Below are 25,450 nucleotides of genomic sequence, written 5' to 3'. Positions count from 1 at the left end.
TTGCACTAGGAAAAAAAAATCTATTGGGTCGGGGAAAAAATATTTCTTTTTTCTCGTATTTTTCGAAAGATGAAGAGGAAGAAGAGAAAAAAATGTAATTTTCGAACGAATAGAGATAAACGTTGATAATTTGTTTGTTATTATTACAGCTGTGATACGTCAGCTTTCAAACGATCTCAAATATCGTTGGTTTCGATTAGTATTACTCGAATAATGCGAGCTTGAAATCTGAATTTATCGGAGGGATAAAATACGAAAATACTTTTTCCCCGACCCAATATATACGTGTCGTATCTAAGAATAGATTTACAGGTACGTACATACACTTATATAGGAAGATATATAAGTAAATATATACGTAATACGATTGAAAACATTTATTTCTATTTGATTTTTCCACCCCCGTCTATTCCAGGAAAATGCGTAATAGAAAATACGAGAGAACGCAATTTTTAATGTATCACCGGGGATATCTTTTAACTATCATAAAAATATATATTTGTACGATAATGTGTTATTTATTAACAATACGATTTAAAGATAAGAAATTTTGCGCCCTTTTAAACGATGTTTGTTTCATGTCTCTACGATTTTTAGTTCTCGAGATATTCGAATGCAAATAAAAAATGTTATTGGTTTTAATAATATAATAAATATCATTTGTTTATTAATAATTTGTTTATCTTAATGTTTTTTTTTTTAAGCACTAGCAATACTATGTCGGTTGTTGGGAAAATACGAAGAATTGATTCGTATGAATCTGTTTATAAAAATTGTTTATAACAAATTGTTAATTAATTATTAACAATATAGAGACAATTCTAAACTTTAAAATGACGTTTGTTTCAAGTTTCTACGACTTCTAGTTCCTGAGATATTCTCATTTGAATTTCAAATATAATTATTAATATTATCAACTTATTTTTCAATTAAAAAATACAAATTGTTTATTATCATTTTGTTTATTTAAAATGTTATTTCATATATTCAATGAAAATTTCAATGTATTACCGTAAGAAGACGATGTATATTTAATTCCTAAAAATTTGTTTATAAACAAATTGTTTATAACTAATTGTTTATAAATAATTGACGATAGGTTTAAAAAATAGAGAAAATTTAGTGCTTTAAAACGATATTTGTTTGAAATTTCTCCGACTTTTAGTTTCCGAAATATTCCAATGTTTACTTTGACCTACTAACCTATATAATTTCATTCATTGACCCAGTAACCCAGTGACCTACATAAATTCTTAGAATTTACGCGTCTTTACTACTACTACTACTACTATTACTATTACTATTACTATCATTGTCGGAATACATTATACAAATTATGAATGAACATTTTTTTAAATGACAATATCTTCCGAACGGAAAATCGTAGAGACTTGAAACCACCACCATTTTCAAGCATAATCGATAATCTATATATTTAAATATTCAACATATATTGTTATAATAAAATCTAATTTGTTAATAATTTTTCTAAACTCTTAAAACCGATATCTTTGGAACGAAAAGTCGTAGAAATTTGAAACCACCACTATTTTTACACATAATCAATGCTCTATATATTGAACTATTAGAAAAATATTGTTATAACAAATTCGAATTTGTTAATAATATTTCAATCTTTCAAAATCAATATCTTTGGAACGAAAAGTCGTACGGACTTGAAATCAACGCTGTTATCAAGGATAATTTATTCTTAACTCGTTTAAATATTTAGATAATATTGTTATTATAAATTTGATTTGTTATTAATATTACAATCTTTCAAAAACGATATCTTCAGAACGGAAAATCGTAGAAACTTGAAACCAACACTATTTTGAAATATAATTGATTCTTTATTTATTTAAATATTATTACAATATTGTTGTAATAATAACAAATGTTAATAATTATTAAAATTATACTCGATTTATTTTTCTTTCGCATATATATTCATTTTATATATATAAAATAGTGTATCTGCGCAGATAAGCGTGTAGAAAAAAATTTAATCGTATTAAATTATTCGAATGGTATTTGTAGGAAGGCGAAGGCCGAATTCTAAGAACTTTTTATCGGCGTTCCTGGTATTTTTCGAATAATCAAAGAAAAATTCTCGATGTCCTTCGTGGCAATCGAAAAATATTATTCGCCTGGTATAGAATACAAAAATTCAAATGTAATTGAAAAAATAATAAAAGATAATATATATTCCAACATTTCATACAATTATTGGAAACAAAAATGAACAAAAATTGTTCTAATTAAATAATAAATTATTTACAATTTATCTTTAAAATGGTTGATTAGAAAAAAGACTCAACCTTGAAAAGAAAATAAAAACGTAAAGATATAAAAGGAAAGAGACGGTTTGTCACAAATGGCAGATCGCCAAAGAAGTATGCAAATTACTCGTTCAACCATACGAACCAAGTCATTGAAGTTCAATTAATCAACACTCGTTAATTTCAATACTAATGACATTTACGTTCATCAAACGGAACAATAATCACAGAAATAATGACCAATGGACTTGGGTTAAAAAAAAAAAAAAATGGTAGATCGATAATACTCAAAATAAAGTTTAATAAAAGAAACAACAAAATAAACCACTTGTGGATCTCAGATTAAATTTATGAAGATTTAATTGAAAAAAAAAAAAGAAAAAAAATAACATAAAATAAAGTGGAAGAAAATATTTGCAATTATAAGAAATATAATTTAACGATATCGTTCGTTCGTGTTATGTTTCGTTCTTATCGTTGAACTAACGGGGAGATTTTCATTTTAAATTACATAAAAGAAAGAAAGAAAAAGAAAGAGAGAGAGAGAAAGTAGGATAATAAATGGAACGTGGTCAGGGTGGATGGCAAAGCTAAAGCTTAATTAAGAAACTTAATCAAAGGATCCATATTAACCACAAAATTTTCGTGAATAGCAACGTATGGTAAAAACGACGTTAAATAATAATCCTCGCTAAAGAAAATTTCATACTTTTAATACAACCCCACCCCCATCTCTCGTACTTTAAGATATTATTAATACTTTTTTTTAATTCTTTTATAAATCATAATTTATTCCCTCTCTACTTATCCTTTCCTTTTTTAATTTTTTTTATTTTATTTTTTTTTTGAAGCAGGCAAGAAAGTATTCAAGTCCAATTTTTTGTTCATATTTTCCTCATTCGTCGGAAAAATAAATACGAAAAAAAAAAGATAAAACTTTTTTCCCCTATTCAATACGAGGATGGGTTGTGAAAAGTTTTGATATATATATTTGTGAGATATATATATATGTGTGTGTGTACATGTATGAGGGATAATATAACAGGAAACCACAGACACGTGTTACAGGTTTCCTTTAAAGCAAAAATCGTTTAGGTTGATGTTAATTAACTACTACAGCAATCGTATGCCCCGTTAGAGATGACACACACTAATACGATTCCACATGGTTAACGTTCTAATCGCCTTCACTAACTCACATACACGTTTTCCTTCTCTCTCTCTCTCTCTCATTCACTCTTTCTCTTTCCCTTTCTCTTTCTCTTGGTCTATCCTATGTTTCTATCTTTCTATGTGCAATGTTAAGTTTAACGAGTGAGAATATACAACTCGTTTTAATACTAAACAAAAGTTTCAAGTCCAATATTCACGGTCGAATGATGATCGTTATGATGATGATGTTCGTTCATGCTCGAGATTTCAATTCAACTAGAAAAAAAAAAATAAAAAAGATAAATTATAGAATTAATGATAAATATTATATCACTGACCAATTGCATATTTCTGTGTCCGATTTCAATGCAAATGTATTTGTATATTGTATAATAATATTATAATATATATATAACATTATTCTATATAATATTAATATAATTATTTATTTGACTAGTTATTGAACTTATTTGACAATTAAAATTTTTCTAAAACCTTTTTATAAGATTTTTTAATTTTATTTTATTTTGTGCCAATAAATAAAAAATTCATTCACACATATAATAGACTTTTTATCCTAACACTTTAATATCTGAAGATTAAAAAAAAAATGTTATTCATCGTTTAGAAATTGAAATCAAAGAAATTACTCATTTCTACTACTGTAATTTACCGACACATTCTACAATGAAATAAAAGACAATTATCAAGAATGATAATAAAGTAAAATAATTTCCTATTATTATAGATATACCTTATTACGAGAATGATGAGTTGCTTGAGAAACAGCTTGGAAAAGAAAAAAAACAACGGGATATATTCGAAGAACATAGTAATTTGCATTAGAAACAAAAGAATGAATGATAACAGTGATAAAACACTTCGTAGGATGTTCGATAATAACGTAATTTAATAAACTAGATTATTATTATTATTATTATTATTATTAATATGTGTGATTCGCGTTAATGCGAGGTAAACGAGCAACGATGACCTGATTTTATTTCGACGTATTCCTAGATCGAATCCCATTCGTTTGTAATGGATCACAGTTGGATTGAGTACGATTTGACGCGGCCTCTTGTGAAACCATAGAAAATAGTTTCGATGTTGTCATGGTAATGCCAACGACACAAGAAACTCCTTTTACATTTGATTGAATAAATCATTACAAATTATTACAAACATTTTAATATCGAAAACACGTATTATGTTCGTAAAGTAACGATCAATAACAAATATATATATATATTCCCCATAAATATGAAATAATATTATTTATTGACGTATAATATTATCAAAACAAAAACAAATATCAATAATAATATTATAAAAATAATTAACTATCGTAGAAATAACAAAATTTTTACTAACACAACTATTTTCGTATATAATGTAATAATTTTGTTATATCTTTTCAATTTGCTGCAAGAATAATAATAATAATTATATCTAGAAACAAAATTTGAATTTAAAAAAATATTTAAAATACGATTTACAACCCCTACCCCTCCGCCCCTGAATAACGAACCAATTGAATATCCAACCTATCGTAAAATTAACAAAATTTTTACTAACACAACTATTTTCGTATATAACGTAATAATTTTTTTTATATCTTTTCAATTTGCTGCAACAAAATAATTATATCTAGAAACAAAATTTGAATTTAAAAAAATATTTAAAATACGATTTACAACCCCCTCCACCCCTGAATAACGAACCAATTGAATATCCAACCTATCGTAAAATTAACAAAATTTTTACTAACACAACTATTTTCGTATATAACGTAATAATTTTTTTTATATCTTTTCAATTTGCTGCAACAAAATAATAATAATTATATCTAGAAACAAAATTTGAATTTAAAAAAATATTTAAAATACGATTTACAACCCCCTAACCCTCCCCCTGAATAACGAACCAATTGAATATCCAACCTATCGTAAAATTAACAACATTTTTACTAACACAACTATTTCGTATATAACGTAATAATTTTTTTATACCTTTTCAATTTGCTGCAAGAATAATAATTATATCTAGAAACAAAATTTGAATAAAAAAAATATTTAAAATACGATTTACAACCCCCTCCACCCCTGAATAACGAACCAATTGAATATCCAACCTATCGTAAAATATTCCTATATACTTTTTTTTTTAATGTTTAAATGAAAACCGTAGCAGTGGTTTGGGGATCGGGGTGGGGTGTAGTGGGGAGGTAGGAGTAAATATAAGTTTCCTTTTCACAGGTGATCGAAAAAGAGAAGAAGAAAGACAGCAGGGATGATAACGAATGGCTCGAGGGTGAAAATACGAACTGAAGGATGGGGAGGTTGAATAGGGGGAGGGTGGGGGTGGGGGGAGAAGGAGAAGCAAAAGGGGAGCAGGTGGAGGGTGGGAGGGGTGTTGGTTGAGAAGGGGGTGTGCTATGGAGTTGAATGGGAGGGGGTTGAAGCAGCACAGTTGGCCTAAATACCAGCATGGCTTGACGTTAATTTAGCAGCACGCGGGCGCACAGTTTGCAGGTGGTGGTGGTGGGCGTTTCAATATGTTCAGCCCAGTATATCCTGGGTTACTGGGTTCCTACTGCAACTGCACCGATGCTGATGTTGGTACTGGTACTGGTTCTGGTGGTGGGTGGGTGGTGGTAGTGGTGTTGGTGTACTTTCAAGCTTGGATAAACAAAATGGTATAGCTACGGTGGCTTATTCAGAATCTTTGTTCCAAGATTAATCCAGTATCAAATCTTGAAAGTATTCTTCCCCCTCCCCCTCATCTGAAGGGAATACCGGTTCCTTTTAATTAAACATCTCTAATGAATTACGTTTTTTTAATGCTTGATTGGGATAACGTTTGTTTTTTTTCTTTTTTTATTTTTATTTTTATTTGATTGGGTGTTAGGAGAATTAAATGATTAGTGGTATGAAACAATAATTAATTTTCAATGAATTATTTAATTAATGTTGATTAGAATAATATGAATCTTATTTTGGGACTCGTATTATGAAAATTATGGAAAAAAGTTAATTGGTATTAGAATAAGTTTATATCAATAAAGTATAAATATTTCTATTAAGATATTATGTTATGCAAATCGTTTAACTTGAGAAAAGATGAGGGAGGTAATTTCTGAAAATAAGAAGGGGAAAACTTTGTAAATTTCTTTGAACATGACTTAGCATAATTATATTTATGTAGGGAAAAAATAAACAAAGAATCTGCCAAGCAAAAGAAAAAATAAAAAATAAAAATAGGAGAATACTTTTACTCACAGGGAATTAGATATTTCGCAATATTAATAATATGAAAAATAAAATTATCAAATTAAGAAAATACGATATATTCAAGTAATTAAAATTCAAGTATATATTATTGTTAATATTTATATTAACAATATTATATTAAATTATATTATAATATAAAATTATATTATATAAATAATAACAATATTAATATATTGTTATTATTTATATTATTGTAAATATAGTTTAATATATCGATTAAACAAGTGTTTTTTTTTATAATAATATAATTATATAAGTTTCTATGATATACTAAATGTACACATGTATAAATGTACACACACACACATACACATAAACACCCATAAAAATATATAACAACTCGTATCTTTCTATGTGAGGAAAAAGTAAAACTTTTGAAAATGAAGGAAGGAAGTTTAATTCGAGTCATGGTTGGTGAAATGAAAGTACTGTTGCCAAAGTAAAACACGTGGGACGAAAGTGTGAAATATTGTGGACACTCGTTAACGATCTGCATTATTAGAAAACTACCAACAAACAATCATAAATATGTACCACGAGTGTCCCAGTTTTATTTTCCACAACGTTCTTTTTAACACATTATATTGTATAAATAAATATGAGTATAATAATAAAAAAAAAAAAAAATCTCGTAAAAAAAACATTTCGATGATTTAGAAGAAGAAAAAAAGAAAAAAAAAAATTATAATCTGATTGGAAAATTTTGCATAAAATAATTGAAACGCTCATCAGTATATACTTGTGTCTAATATTTGTTTTTTGTTCATCCATTTAAAATAAATACATCGTTTCGAAAAACTTTAACTACGAAAAAAATAATATTCTTCCCTAGTTAAAAAAAAAAAAAGGGATCGATAATAATCCTAGGAGAATACAAAGTTTGATTTCAAATTTGATCGAAAGAAGAAGAAGAAAAAATAAAAAAAAAGGAGAGCGAGAGATAGAAGAATAGGACGACGAAGAAGAAAAGGAATATTGGATGAACCGATGAACTAGGTGGATAAACATATTCAAAAAAAAAGAAAAAAAATAGATCACGACCTTTTCTTTTTTTTTCATTTTCATTTTCATATTCTCCTTGTCATTTTAATATCGTCATCAACAAAATCCCGAGAGGAGGATACGCGATGGAAAAAGCATAGAAAAAAAAAGGAGGAATGTAAAAAAACAGAAAGAGAGAAATAATTTGAATGAGTAAACTTATGTGTGTGTGTGTGCGTAATAAAAGAGGCAAAAAATAAAAAAGTGAGGTGTATAAAATAAAAAAATAAATATTATATATATATGTGTGTGTGTGTGAGAGAGATGAAGAGAATATAAGAAACAAGAAGAAATAATAAAAGTAACGTTTCGAATAAAAACAAATGAAAATTAATTATAAGTGTAACAAAAAAGAAGATAAATTATGAGATAACAAAAAATGTTATATAAAAAATAAGAAAGAAAAATAATATACGGTGGATTAGAATCCAAAAAGTTTGAAGAGAAAAACAAAAACCCCCGAAAAAAAGGAACAAAAAAAGGAGAAAGAAATAGAAAAAAGGTGGTGGATAGAACTCAAGGAGTTTAAAGAGAAAGAGAGGGGGGGTAGAAACGGGTGGATGAGGAGGGGGAGGGGGAGGGGGTTGTGAACGAGAAATGGAACTCGCCAGTGGAAAAGCTGTAAGGGCAGAGTAAACGAGACAAGCCATGAAATATGAAACTGGACGAATACGAAACACACACACACACATACACATACTGTGAGTTAGTCAATGAGGGAAGAAGGGTTCGCGATGTTGGAGCCTACGAAAAAAAATTCAGCTCTTTTTCTTTCCCTCCTTCTTTTCCTCTCATTCTATCTCTGTCTTCTCGTTGGCTTTTTAACGTTTTCTCATCTTCCTCGATCGTATGCTTTGATACGTGAAGAGTAGTATAGTAGTACCTTTAGGCATCAGAACAAAGGATTGGAAAAAAAGTACGACAAATGATGGAACCCTTCTATGAATATCCTTTAATATTCCTGATCGAGAATAAACGAAGCATAAACTTTGATTAAATTTTAATATGGAAGAACAATAATAAAATAAAATAAAATAAAATAAAATAAAATAAAATAAAAAAGAGAAAGAAGTAATATAAATTAATATGATATATGATTGGATCGAAATTATAATACAATGACTTATTCTACTGTCTCGTGTGTTAACAAAAAATAGAACAATAATAAAATAAAATAAAATAAAAGAAAGAAGTAATATATATTAATATGATATATGATTGGATCAAAAATAAAATAAAATAAAATAAAATAAAAGAAAGAAGTAATATAAATTAATATGATATATGATTGGATCAAAATTATAATACAATGACTTATCCTACTGTTTCATGTATTAATAAAAAATAATCATTAAAAAAAAGTATACATTTGATTTAAATAGATTTAACAAAAAGATATAATTGAATAAATAATCGAGTTTAATAATAATTATATCGTAAAAGTATACAAATCAGTAATGTGTGATTTGATTAATATTAAAATAATGAATATATAGAAATATTTGATTATTATAATATTAATATTATAATAATAATAATAAAGGAATAAACGAAGCATAAACTTTGATTAAATTTTAATATGGAAGAACAATAACAAAATAAAATAAATTAAAATAAAATAAAATGAAAGAAGTAATATATCTTAATGTGATATATGATTGGATCAAAAATAAAATAAAATAAAATAAAATAAAATAAAATAAAAGAAAGAAGTAATATAAATTAATATGATATATGATTGGATCAAAATAATAATACAACAACTTATTCTACTGTCTCGTGTGTTAATAAAAACTAATCATTAAAAAAAAAAGATATAATTGAATAAATAATTGTGGATTAATAATAATTATATCGTAAAAGTATACAAATCAGTAATGTGTGATTTGATTAATATTAAAATAATGAATATATAGAAATATTTGATTATTAAATAATATTATATATATTATAATAAAGATATCTCTCTAATATAATTAAAACAAGGATAACACAGCCGGTACACGTTCGGTCATATCGATTACGCGATCATAATAATTAAACTTTGCTTGAGATTTACGATCAAACATCTTCTTCCCAAGGTTTGCTTTAAAACTGTAATAACGATAGAAAGACGAGACTTAAATGACGATGCTGAAATACGAGAAGGAGGAAGAAAGAAAGAAAGAAGTTATAAAAAGAAAGATAAAGAAATTATTCTATCCTAGATAATATGTATCGATTTAAGGATTTAATTAAAACGAATGATAATAATAATAAAAAAAAAACAAACAAACAAACAAATAAAATAAAAAGTATACTAACAAGTAATAAAATGTACAAATTATTTAATCCTTTTTTCCGATACATCCCTATCTCTCTCTCTCTCTCTCTCTCTCTCTTTCTTTCTTACTTTATTTTCTAAGCTATTGAAATTTCCAATATCTCCGTCTCTTTCTATCTTACACCCAGGGAAACTCTAACCGAGTGCTTTTCGTAGTCGGAGACAAAAGGGTTGGTGCAGAGGTTGACCCGTACTTCACTTCTTCCATTCTTCCGGGTTTGTAGGAGAGAAAAAGAGAAAAGAAAAAAAGAGAGAGAGAGTGAGTTAGATGAAAAGAGAAGGAAGAAGTGGCATATCCCGGATGAAGAAGAAGAAGAAGAAGAAGAAGAAAAAAAAAAGTTGGATAGCGATGAAAGATGGAAAGAAAATGTATATGTGTGCACGTGCGTGTGTGTGTGTGTGTGAGAGAAAGAGAGAAAGAGAGAAAGAGAGAGAGAAATAACTCAACGAGATTTGCTATTCTTTTCTAACTACCGTCTTTCTTCTCCGTGCTCTAGTTTTCAAGTTTTCACCCCTAGTAGCACTTGACACGCGTGTTAAGCATGCGAACTCTCTGTCCTCGTAGATTTCTATCTTTCTTTTTCCCTTTTTCTATCTTTCCTTCCTTCCTTCTTTCCTTCTTGTCTAGCATTTTTTTTTTTTTTTTAATTCTACTAATGATAATGATCGACTTTATTTGAAGATTACAAAAATATCTTCTACGAATCATCATTACTTTAATATTATATTGATCACTGATTGGATCAGACGACTATTGGGCACAATTTTTGTTTGATATTCATAGAAAAATGAATTATTTATTTAATATTACTCGAGGAGTATGGTTTTATGTATGTACACGCGTGACAATTATTTTGATATTGTGAATTTAAGTCGTGGAATGATTAAAAAAAAAAAAAAAATAATAATAATAATAATAATAATAATAAAAATCGATATTATACAATATCATTCAATACTTTACACATCGCAAATTGTAATATAAAATCAATATTTTTCTATTCCCAATAATTATAAAAAAATAATATAATAAAAAAAAGGATAATAATAATAATAATAATAAAAATCGATATTATATAATATCATTCGATAATTTATGCATCGCAAATTGTAATATAAAATTAATATTTTTCTATTCCCAATAATTATAAAAAAATAATATAATAAAAAATATATATAATATATAATATATATATAATAAAAATAATATAATAAAAAAAAAGAATAATAATAATAATAATAATAATAATAAAAATCGATATTATACAATATCAATAATTATATGAACCAATAATTATATGAATTATTTATATCATTTGTCCGATTAATAAAAAAAAAATTCAATCGTAAAAATAAATCGTTGTGTATACGTATATTTTCCCTCCCCCATTCCCTCCTCCTCATCCTCCTCTCACTTAATAAATATACGTTTCGAATAAAGGGGAAAATTATATAACATTCGTGACAATACTTTATCTATGGTTTTCCATTAACATACAACTTCCTAAAAACAATGTTCAAGTTACAATAAAGGAATTGTATCGAAATCACGAAAATACAATGAAACTACGATAACAATGAAGATACTGTAAATCGGACAAATCCACCGACAGAATTTCTGTAAAATAGAAAACGAGAGAGAGGGAAGGGGGGGGAGTGGGAGGAGTGAGGGGAATGAAAGGATTTTACATTAATCCTTCGATTTCATGAATTTACGTTTTCTCTCAACCTAAGCAAAGCTCACGAGGTCAACCCTCTTTTCACCCCAATCACTATACCAACTAACCCCATATCACAAGGACTACCAACTACAATTTACTACCACTGTTACCAACAATATCAACCTTTGCAACCCCATTTGACTTTAACATGACTTTGCAAGGCCAAACCAGTAATATAACATTTCACTTTAACGTGAAAGGAGGAAAGTGATGATGGGACGGAAGTAATGAAGATAAGGGAATACACGAGGAGAAAGATGGAAAATGGAAACGGAGTTTTGCAAAGAGGTAGGAGGGGGTGGGGTGGGGTGGGGTTGGTGGGTGTGTGTGTGTGGAAATTCTCTGATAACTTTACCGATTACCCATCATCGTTACCTTGACTAACTCCTACTCCTTTTCAACCTCCCCTCCCCACCCCACCACCCCACCCAATCCCCCACCATCCATCCTAAAATCAATCTATCTTATTGTTCGATAATATCATCGATTTCAAACTAATTTCGTTTATTCAAACATTTATGGGGATAACCCATTGTTACATAAAAAAAAAAAAAAATTGAGAAAGATAAAGATAATATAAAGATGTGGTATAAATATAATATATTGATAGTAAAATAAAGAAAATATAAATAAATAAATATTCTGTGTACATAAAATAATATAAAAATAAATAAATAGATAAATTAAAATATAAAAAAGAAAAAAAATACAAAAGAAAGAATACATACAAATAAATATAAATAAATAGATAAAATATACATAGAAATTAACAAGACATTAAATACAAAACTATTATAAATATATTTACAGAATAATAAATAATGTTGAACAATTAAAATGAGCTTAGACAAAATTTAATGGAAGAAATAATAATACGAAATTTGCAATATTTAAATACCGTTATTAGTTTACTTGTTAATAATTTGTGAAGATAAAATATTTTCGAAAGATATCACATATTTTGTTGTTTACGAGAAAATAATTTGTCGGATAATTGGAATAATTATTGATTAATTGCAAATAGGGTTTTACGAAGATACGATTTTTGTTTTGTTTTTTAATCCGATCAAAGTAATTTTGAAAATTCAAACGGGAGATTATCGATTCGTATAATATCAATTAATTTTATTTGAATATAAGATATATTAATATAACTGAAAATGATATTATACTTTGGGTATGCATTGCTGCATGCAATAACGTTAAAACGTTACGGAACGATAACGAAACTCATACCGATGTTATTAACATAGACATTATCGGAATATCGAGAAACATTTTAGAAGTCGATTTAAAACTAATCAAGACAAATTCTAACGATACTGATAATTATAGTATTCTAATGTAAATAAAAAGAAGAAGAAAAAAAAATATATATATATATTTTATTATATTCTAAAAATTATTCTATATTATTCTAAATTATTCTAAAAATTAGAAAAAATTCTGCACTTGAATTTGTTATAACAATAATACATGTCAAGTTATTTTTAAATAAATTTTCGTGTGCAATTCATTTTCCATATACCTAATTGTTAAAATTTTTTTTTCAATTCGTATGATAGACGAAACGAAAATAAAAATAAAAAAATAAAAACGAAAAAATAGAAAAACCAAATTAAAATTGATTTCTTCGTATGACGTAATTCTGGCAATAGCAAAGTTTTAGAAGAGTAAGATCTTCGAATGAAAGAATAAACGCATCATGGTCTATAAATAAAGTGTGTCGAACGATCGACTAATGAGTTGTGAACGAGTCTGTAGCATCGAAGTTACTTTTTCAAGGTTTACTAGTATCTTCTATGTTTTTGTGTGTGTGTATAACACCTTGCGTAGTATACATATTGCATATCAGCTGTGTACGTACGTGTTGTGTTTTTTTTTTTATTTTTTTTTATTTATATAAAATATTCTGACAATTTCTTACAAAAAAAAAAAAATCAAATGTCAATGAATATAGAAAAGTGATTAATTTAATTTGAAATGGAGCATCATTAATGTAATTAGGAAAGTAAATAACGGATTAATATTGTTTAGAGTTTAATAGAAAACAAAAACGAAAGAAAAATAAAATAAAATAAAATAAAAAGAAGGTAAGAGAAAAAAGATAACAGCTTACACGTGGCAGTAAGTTCAAAGCGGATTATGTATTTCACGAAGCCGATCATCGTCCAGTGGCTAAAAGTCAACTTGGTATTTGCAAATTGATGCTTCCTTTTTAGCTAATACTTTATAAATATATGTATATACTTTGGTTGTATTTTTTTTTAAATTATTTTATATTATTATTATTCTTTATTTAATTTTTATATTATTAATAAATTTTTTAAATTTAAATTTAATTTAAATTATTTTATATTATTATTATTCTTTTTTTATTTAATTTTTATATTATTAATAATTATTATTTAATTTTAATATTCTTTATTAATTATTTTATATTATTATTATTCTTTATTTAATTTTTATTCTTATAATATTATTTTTAATTTAATATTCTTTATTAATTATTTTATATTATTATTATTCTTTATCTTGTAAACAAATAATATTTTCTTCTACAAGAGACAAAATTTTTGCCAGACTATTATTCATAGTCTTCAAAAACTCTAATTTTTATAAATTATTATTATTATTATTAATAATTGTATAATAGAAAATTTGTATTAAATTTAATAAATGAATCACATCTTGGAATATTTATTAACTAGACACACCTCGTGCATATTCATAAATTACGGTGTCTCTAATTTTAGAATTTATTATTAAAAAATTGTATATAATAAATTTATATTAATTTGTGTATTTAATTAATAAATGAATTTTCTCGCAAAATATTATAGAATGTGTACAGCGTAGTTCATTCAATGTAATTAGCATACATCATAATTTTAAAAGTTTTATGTTACAAATTGAATAATGTAAAAAAAGAAAAAACAAAGAGAAAAAAAAAGAGAGAGAAAAAGATAAAGAAAAGAAAATGTATTAAATAAAATTAAATTCTAAAAATATGTTGAATATTTCACGAAAACTATGATACAATCGAAGCGTTGTTTTTTTTTTTTTTTTTTTTCTAATTAAATTAATTTCATATTAAATTTATGTGAAAATATTAATTTATACTAAATTAATTGATTCATCATCTAGTAATATAATATCAAAATATACAACGATGCTCTAATATATAATTAGCATGTACATAATAATTATACGGTTTATCTTACAAATTGAATTATGCAAGAAAAATATTTCGACAAAAATGAACGACAAAGTAAAAATGTAATTTTTGTATGAAACAAATTAAAGAAATTCAATATATATATGAAAAACATGAATTAAATCTATATTCACCGGATCCTACATCCTTGAAAGATTTATTTTTAAATCCTTGTTACTTTATTTCAAGTACATATAATATTCTAATCACTCTTTCTCAAGTTCCAACTTCCGTTAGCTTTTTAAATAGTCCTAAGAGGAATCCGGAGTTTCAAACAGTTATAAAATGAATTAATTTCATTACAAACATGAGATTAAATCTCGACAAACAGTAACGTGGTGGGTCTGGTTTGTATACACACATGTCGAAAATTCTACTAGAGGAATATTACATTTGCTCAAATAGTCATCGTTCCTTCTATAATTCTTCTTCATTCAATATCTCTAAGAGATGGTAAACGTTTCCGGTAGAATACAGAAACTAATTTAACGCAGTAAAGTTGAAAACTCGAATTTTCTACTTTGTGCATGCAGTACACCTACACCTATCTACTAATAAAATTTGTCTCTTACTTTCTCAACAAAAATTTCAAAACAAATCAAATATAAAACAATGTCTGTATTTTTATTAAAATTTATTAAAAAAAAAAATTATTAACAGAAAAGAAATAATTAAAAATAAATAAATTTCATTGTTGTAATGAAAATGAATTGTGCGTTAAATTTGATAAATGTGCATTGAAAATGTGTAGGTGTGTTGTAAAGTTTGATGATAAACCTGTTGCCCAATATATTTATTCATAATAGAAAGATATATTTTAAGAATGTAAAGTGCTATTAGATGTAATACTGTTGAAAGGATAAAACATATTAGAAAAGTTAAGAACGTTTACCAAGTTATATATCTATAATAGAATACATACATCAGACAACAAACTGTTCAAATACATAAATTCATAAAACTAGATTAATACATTGTATAATACCTACACATTGAAAGTTAATCATTTATTTTATCCCTATTCTCTTTTCAATTTGTAACCACGAACGAATATTATCAATAAATTTCAATAATTAGATAAATACTAATAAATGTGTGAAATGCGAGCACCTCCAAGCCAAACACTTAATTAGGCGTTCGTGCGGAGATTGGACGGTGGGCCCTGGATAGCTCAATTGGTTAAAAACGAAACGATTAAAGTCGCCCGGAAAGCGGAAGATCCAGGTTCAAGTCCCGGTCCAGTCTGTCCAACGGCCCAATTTTTTCACGAATCCTACAAATGTATAATAAAAAGAAGAAAGAAAGAAAGAGAGAGATAAACAAATATCGAATGGACATAAAAAAAAAAAGTAGGTTCAACGTATGAAAATAAATGTTCCAACTGCACAAAAATTACACGTTTCATCTTGAAAAGCATGATGAGGGATGTACTTTCTCGAGGGTGAAAAAAACAAAAAAAATAGAAAAATAAAAGAAAAGAAGTAGCTTTCTCTCTCTGGTTTCACACACACACATACACACATGTATGCGTAAATGCACACACGTATGTAGTATACACTTGAGAGGTGCAAGTTACATGCGTACGTATGTGTAAGCATAGTGGATGCATATTCAAGTGTACTACTGTATACATTTTTCCATGTTTTATGAGAACTTACAAAAGTGTATCTATATATATATACATACATGCATTTAGATATATCTATGTACTGTATAACATATGAGCTTTTCTATGTAAAGTAGCCATGTTTTTTCACCACTCGAAACTCTTCCCTGCACTTTCTCTTCTCCCTTATTTCACACAATATGTAAACGATTGCAATGCAGAAAAATGTATTACCATGTTCTCGTCAAAGCTAACTACCATCGTCAAAAGACACAGCTGCGAGACGTTCCACGAAGATGTCTAACAACCTGGAATAGCTATTTTTGATCATTTATGTATGTATACGTGCATCTATGCATCATATATGTGTGTGTGTATATGTTCATAGCTTACAGCTTGCTAAAATGTTACGTATTTCGTTTGAATATGCTACGTATGAAAGATGAGAGATGAAAGATGAAAGATTTTCTATGATTTTTCACTATTCTGACATTTATCTTGAAATTAAAAATAATTCTATTTAATTAAATTGATTGTGTTTTTGTGTGTTGCAAAATGTGAACAAGTGCAAAGTAGTCCTTGGTTTTATTTTTCTTTCGAAAATTTGTTTTATTAATATGAGACTGTAATTAAATTTCTGTTTTTTTTTCTCTTGATTTTATTATTTTAATAAATAATTAAAAATATATATTTTATTAATATGAGACTGTAATTAAATTTCTCCTATTTTTCTTCATTTTATTATTTTAATAAATAATTAAAAATATATGTATTACGTTTGCAGTAATTTGAAATTGAATTTCTATGAATGAAATAGGAGAAAGAGAATGATAAAAGAAAATAATAGAAGAAGATAGAGATAGAAAAAATAAAAAAAAAAATAAAGGAGACGAATTACACGAAAGAATTAAGAACGTTCTTTAAGGAAAAGATTGGAAAAGAAACGAGATATCGGATTATATGAGAAAAGGTAAAAACAATATTTCAAATATTGGGAGATTTAAAATGGAAAATGAATCTATGACACGTAATTAAATGGTTAAAATAAGAAAAAAAAAAAAGACGAGAAAGAAACAAGGCTAAAAAAAAAAAGAAAAAAACATAGAAAACAAGGGATTGATTTAATTTTAAAAAATAAGATATGTAGAAAATTATAATGTTTAAAAAACAAAAACAAAAAAAAAAAGAAAAATAATTAAAGTTCAATTTAGTATGGTAAAAGTTGAATGAAAAATTGAATAATAAAACACATTTCAAAGTTATACATTGGTTAATAATATCATTCCTCTGCCCCTTTTTCAACTTAATTTCTACCTTCCACGATGAACAAGATAAATGCTCGAGAAAAATAAACGGAGACGACAAAGAGAAGAAGAAGAAGAAGAAAAAGAAAAAAAGAAAATGAGAGTTTGCCGTAAGGAGTTCAAAGAATGATTGTAATAATCCAACACACACCACGTGGGAAATCCTTCGTGGTTTATGCGGTTCTTTCGATTATAAGGGGGAGTGAAAAAAAGAAAAGAGAAGTAACAAGCAACAATTAAAAAAATTAAAAAAACACATACAACAAACAAACAAAAACAAAATAAAATTCCTGTGATCACGATGCAGTTTCTACTTTTTCTCGTGTTTCCTTTTCTATTTTTTTCTGGTTGTATCAATAACAAAAAAACGACTAACAACATAAGGCAATATGTTGCCCAGTGTATTCCCTTGTGATCGTAAAAGGGTGTCTTTTATTTTTATCATACCTCATTATTTTCTACTTTTTTCTTTTTCTTTACCTTTAGCACGGACTCTCTTTTATTATATACAAGTAGAAGTAATGAATAGGAAAAATAATTATATAAAATAAAAAAAATAAATAAAATAAGAATACAGTGATAGAAACGTAATGCATCGGTTAATTACCACTACTATTATTGGAAACTATATTACAGTGGTCTTCAAACTTTTTTACGATTCAATGAACCCTTTTATGAGTGTACAAATATTTTATGCAATTTTTCAATACAAAATAAATGATACAATATAATATTATCTCTAAACGACAATTCGTAGAAAAGCTTCTTCTCGGAAGATTGCTATAAACAAAAAAAAAAAAATGGATATTGTGTATAATATTTATGGATGTGGTGAGTTACTAAAATGAGATTGTTCGATCGTTTGGAAAAAGTTGTTCTTAGGTAGCTCAGATGCGACAGAAGCATTCGCCCGAAAAAAAACGAAACGACTCCTGGGTTCGAGTCCCAGTCTATACAATTAAGTTCCAAAATTGAATTAATAGTTCCATTTATGTTACTCAATCACACCATATATATTGAGAAATACAGTTTTCGTTCGTGCTTATACATAATAACAGTTTGGTTAGTGTGTAACTGCGTTCGTTGAATATTGTATATTAATACACAATATTCAACGGGTTTCAGTTTGAAAATCACTGATATCAAAACTAAAATGCATTTGTTCATTTTTCCTGATTATTAGGCTCACATTAAAAAAGTCGATTAATTTTCTCCAACGAAAATAATAATCGACCGAGTACGAAGATAATTTCTTTTATTAATCGGGTCGAAAGGTTTAACGCTCCACCTGGAAAGTTATTTTTATAATAGAAAAGAAAAATAATATAGAAACAAAGACACTGCATTGAAAGTGTGACGAGAAAACAGGGTTCACGTGTTCGTTGTACTTTTTCTTTCTTTTTTTTCATGTACGGAAAATAACAATTTGTATGTGTGTGTGTGTGTGTGTCTCTTTCTCTTTCTATTTTTTTGTTTTATTGGTTTTTAGTAACCACGTCACTCGAAATTCGTGTCGAAAATAAACAACACTTCACGCGGTTTGACGAATTTCATTAAAAAATATCATCGTTCGTAATATCAATGTTTTCAATGTTAAATTAAAGTGTTCGATCTCGAAGTAATAATCTTGTTTTAATTAATTAATGTTAAGAATACACACACACATACACGTGTATGTGTGTGTGAGAGAGAGATAGAAAAGCTTTTTAAACGATCAACCAAGGAATTGTGCGTAGGATGTATACTTTTAATAACTTTCATACTAATCAAACATTCTCCCTAAAATGTCATCTTATCTTTGTACGATAAGGCAATTACTGTGTTTTTTGTTTAATTAAACTGGTATTGTTTTTTTTTTTTTTTTTTTATATTCTACCCTCTTATTCCCCCCGTTTCTTTTTTTCTACGAGACACTCCCATCGATATCATTTAATCTATAACTTCCTCCCGTATCAATTACCGTTTATGGTTTCACGAAAAATATTGGCAAACAATGTGTAATTCTAGAGAAAATAAAATATTATTGGACCAACACTCGTTGTTCGAAACTTCCTTAAAATATATATGTTCATATATATATTTTTTTTTTTTTGTAGAATAAAGTAGTTCTTAAGTAAAATGGGTTTTTATCATTATCACCAAAAATTATTAACAAAGATATCGTTAAAAGTTTGTAAACGAACATTGAAATAGTTGTGAGTCATCAGCCTTTATCAGCAGATGATACTTCAAATATACTATCGAAAAAATGTTCAAATTTTGTTAATTACATTAAAAAAAAAAAAGAAGAAAAAAAGAAGGAAGTCAAATATTGAATTGGAACTTGCCGATCGATTTTGTCCATCGTGGTTGGATGCTGCAAGATGGTTTGCTGTTCGGTCATTTCGACGACACATTGTGTACCGAGTTCTAATTCTGTAAAGAAAAATTAATAACAAATAGATTAATAATAATCGTGATTATTTATTGAAAAAAATCATGTTTTACGAAGCTTTACAATCTCAAATATTCTGTTCAAATGATGCAATAAAACGAATTCGGTAAAAAAAAAAGAGAAAAAAACGTATAAAATGATACATCATTCATTTCTAAATAAAAGAAAATATATCCTACGGATATTTTAATTAAAATTTTCGTTCTATATTAACACATATATGTTTTTCTTATATATTTTAACTTAATATACGTATACATAATAGTAAATATAATATATAATATAATAATAAAATAAATATAGCACAGGTTTTCGTGGCTCAAGTGGTAGAGCGTTCTTTCGGTATGCGAAAGATCCTGGGTTCGAATCCCGGGCCTCTCGATTTTGTTAAACAATTGAAGCTCGAATTTATTGGGAGAGTTCTTCGAACGAACAAAATGCGTCAGGTTGTATCACTAAATAATATATATATGCATGCACGTGCTAATAATTATGACAAATGGATTAAGTCAACAAATTTGTGTATAGATTTATGAAAAAATTATTTATAAAATCAATCATTTATATATAATAAATAAATATTATATAGATTAATAAAAAATATGTATAATAATAAAAAAAAAAATAATAATAAAAAATAATAATATAAATATAATAATAAAGTATATATATATAATATAATAAAATATGAATAATAATAAAAAAAAAATATAATAATAATAAATAATAAATAAATATAATAAAAAGTATATATATATAATATAATAAAATATGTATAATAATAAAAAAAAAATATAATAATAAAAATTAATAATATAAATATAATAATAAATTATACATAATAATAAATATAATATACTTATATAGTATACATATAAATAAGTATACATAAAGTGTGTCTAGTTAGATTTAGTGTTAACAATATATAAGAGATAAAAATGAATAAATGTATAATAAAAAAATCACCTTTGAAAAGATCTACCTTTCGAATCGTGATACCATATATAATTTATCCTAATTTAAATGATCACAAATCAAAGGATTCAACGAAAGATTAATTCAATCATATATATATATATATATGAGATTAAATAAGAAGAACATAGCAACGACGTACCTTTATGATGTAATCTACATATGTAAAACACATGTAACATTAGATGAAAGAAGATGAAAAAAATAGATAAGATATATTATACGTTCACGTGGATTTTATTGAACGTACGAGAGAGAGAAAAAGAGAGAAAGAGAATTATAGAGAACGAAATGATCTCGGACTAGCGTAAATTTCCATTGAGAAGGAAACTTACCAACGGAGATGGTATATATCCGATCAGAAATTATTGGACGTTGTAGCTAGCTAGCAGTAGACTGGTTTCTATGTATTGGAAACACATACTTGATATTCTACCTTAGTGGTCGGTCGTTACTATTTGTCAGAGAAATTTAATATCAAGGCTGACTAATTATCGATAATCCTAACAAGTCACAGACAAAAGGACTACTTTGAGATATTAATTAATACCTTTTCTTCAATTTTATATTATTATCATATAATAATATAAAATATATATATTATAAATATATAATATATATATTAATATATATTATAAATATATTAATATATATTATAAATATATTAATATATATTATAAATATATATTATAAATAATAAACAATAGATTGTTCTTTCTTACTTTTTTTTATTTTTTTTATTAACGTCATAGATAATATAACTCATTATACGAATAATTATATATATATTTAAATAAATTTGAAAAATAATATAACAATTTGGGATATTGAATATTATTACTGTTAACTTAAATAACATTTGGTATTATTTATTTTAGATAAAAATTAATAGATTCGATTATTCGGAATTTTTTATTTAACACTTTACGAAGAAGGAAATAAATTGGAACGTAGAATCAGATTGTTAAGTTGAGAATTATCAGTAATGAGAAAGTGTGTGTGTGTGACTATGTGTATACGTCAGAGGGTTTGCTTTTGTGTGTTTACGAGCGCGTATCTAATCGCATTGCAACAGCCACTGGAATAGTAAATATCATTGTTGTGTACTATACATTCTCAGCGTACAATATTGTTCTAATCGAAGGTATTCTATTTGAGGATCAATTAATTTCCATCTTCCTATAATAATTTCTGCATGTTAACTCTCGATGACCTAATTTACTTTTAAAGTCCTTTCAAAGTAAATTGAATTATTTTAACACATTACAATGCCAAACACTAATTTTACATGGCTTGCTTGCTTGCTTAAGACCATCAATTTGTTCTTATTTTATTAAAACATTATTTTAAAACAAATAAACACAAAATGTGCAATTAAGTGCAACACATTTATTTTACTGGGAGAGGTGAAGAGTTTAATTTATATTATTTAATATATAAAATTATACTAAATGAATTATAAATAATATTAACGTACATTTTGCGATGATATAAAACACTAATTTTAATTAATATAATAATAAATGAATAATATTAATGTTTTTGTGTAGTTTGAAATTTTGTTTTCTATGATGAATTCAACGTTGTTTTCATAGAACAACGTTGTAGAAAATAAGATGAGAAATAAGAAGAAGCCATATGTGAAACGCACCCTAAGTGATGTTACATGCTTATGACGGTCTTGAGTCATAACGTTTGCATATATCTTTGTGTGTGTCTAACATAATCGTATCGTCAAATACATGAAACAAAATGATGTATAGACTATAATAATATAATACTATTATTCTAATATATACACATACATAAATACATACGTACATATATACATACACGTATATAGATTTGTTTTAACGTTTTTGGTCAGTGTTTATTTCAAGTTGAAAATTTTCAACTAAAAAATATCAGAATAAAATTATTCAATGTTCGAAGTATAATAATAGATACGTAATGTTTAAACAAATGTATATATATACGTAATATTTTTATTTAATAATTTATTATTAAATAATAATAATAATAATTAATTAATAATTAAATAATAATAATAATAATAAATTATTAATTAAATTAATAAAATTATTAATAAAATAATTAAATAATAATAATAATAAATTATTAAATAAAAATATTACGTATATATATTATATTTATTACGTATATATATTTATTATTTTATAATTTATTTTGTTATTGTATTGGGTATAGTACGTATAATAAATAAGCATACGGAATAATTATTTTTTCCCACGTAATTTCAATATTCCAGATACATATCGAACCCACGAAAAAACCACGAAAACATCGACCTAACCGATTCGTACGAGTATTAAAAATTTAATTATTGGTACGAACAATATTATTTTGTATTCTATTGGAAAACGATGAAAAAAAAAAAAAGAAGGAAAATGTTGGAACGAATAGGAAATTCGGAATAATATTTGAAACGGATCCAACGAAACGAGAAAATGAAAGAGAAAGATAAAAAAAAAAAATAGGTTCATTTTTTTTTTAAATTGTCGACAGGTGCAACAATGTCGGTGGTATTATTTCGTTTGTCGAATTTATTTCTTTCATTTTCTCATTTTTATCGTACGCGTTATACAAACAAATAAACAAAAATAAACAAGACGAAAATTATTCACGTAACAATTCACGTTAAATATTTTTTAATTTTCATATTTTTACGTTAGCTTTCTTGTTTGTTTTTTTTTCTTTCTTTTTTTTTGTAATCGGGTTAATTACATTTAATTTAAACGAAGAACGAGTACGATGTTGTCTCGTTTCATTTTTTAATGTGTTTTTTTTTTTTTTTGTTTACCAAACGCTAAATAGTTTTAATTAAATGGACGATACTTTTTTCATCCCATTTTCTGTTTATAATTTAGTATGCATTACAACGTAATACCTTCAATTGTGAAAGTAAATGAACCGTTGTAAAAACCGTAGATTTATTATTTTTCACAATTCAAATCTTTTATTTTTGGTTTTCTTTCTTTCATTCTTTAAACGTTTCATTCTAAATTATCTTTCGATACTTTAATGTGCCGAAACTATGAAAAATAATACTCTTTGTATCTTTATTCTCAAAATATTTTTTAAAATAATATAATGAGAAAATATATGTTACAATAAAATATGAATTAAAATATGTTTAAATATAAATGTGTAAATTAAAATTTACGTTACTTAGAATGAAAATATTTTTGTTTTAATAAAAATCTATACACACATTAATATTGAGTGACAAGGTAAAATATAACGTCTAGAAAGATGAACCTTTTTTCGAAGGGTTTCCAAAGAAAAATAAGTCAGATTTCTCGAATTTGTGTGTGTGTGTACACTGCACTGTTGAAAAGCAGTATAGAAAGAAATCTTTTCTTCGCGTTTCATTTACATACCACATTTACATGTATATGTTATACACATATATATATACATACTTAAGATTCTCTTTCGTAGATTTAAAAGCCATCGTACTAGAAACATCTGCTTACTTGGCGTACCGAAAATTTCACCTTTAAAATCTTCTTCTCTTTAACTCGTCCCAAACTCGTATTCTCCAATGATATCGAGAGAAAATAAACTTTCCTTTTCTTTCGAATATTTTCTAATGATATTGAAAAAACATCAAATAAAAATATAATATTGTAAATAATGAGATTTTCTAAATTTAACGAGATCGTTATTAGATTCTTTTATATGAAATTTATGAAATATTATTTATCGAATCAATAAGTTTTCTTTTCTTCGATATTTTGATATTTGCATTAAGGGGTTATACGCAGTTAGGATTTTTAAAAAATCAATTTTTTTTTTTTTTCATTTTCGGAATGTACATATATTTAAGTATATTCTCTGAAAATTTCAAATCGATCCGACAAATATTCTTCACTTCATGTAAGCTGCAAACAAAAATTTTTTAACTATGTGTAAACGTCTCTTTGAAACTTTAAACGCGTTTTTCTCAAAACGGTATTTTCAAAGTCGGTGATCTCGATTTTTCAAAAACGGTTTAACCGATCGGTTTCAAATTTTTACACAATCTTCTTAGATATATTCCTCAGGTATTAAGTATAAGGAATAATTTTTAAAAAATTTA

The 25,450-nt window shown here is 26.1% G+C and overlaps 1 protein-coding gene across 1 annotated transcript in view; it reads right to left on the bottom strand.

The window, feature by feature from the left end:
- The window catches only part of LOC122522004 (kinesin-like protein KIF13A), a 97,665-nt gene that overhangs the window by 54,552 nt on the left and 17,663 nt on the right, over positions 1–25,450 (bottom strand). Inside the window, 1 exon segment of the mRNA XM_043642779.1 lies at positions 20,267–20,354. Coding sequence (XP_043498714.1) covers positions 20,267–20,354 — 88 coding nt within the window.

Source organism: Polistes fuscatus, unplaced genomic scaffold, assembly GCF_010416935.1.
Source record: "Polistes fuscatus isolate 324 unplaced genomic scaffold, CU_Pfus_HIC Scaffold5, whole genome shotgun sequence".
In the NCBI taxonomy this organism is placed as follows: domain Eukaryota; kingdom Metazoa; phylum Arthropoda; class Insecta; order Hymenoptera; family Vespidae; genus Polistes; species Polistes fuscatus.
The sequence above is the reverse complement of the archived record's forward strand: the minus strand, read 5'-3'. Positions and strand labels throughout refer to the sequence as shown.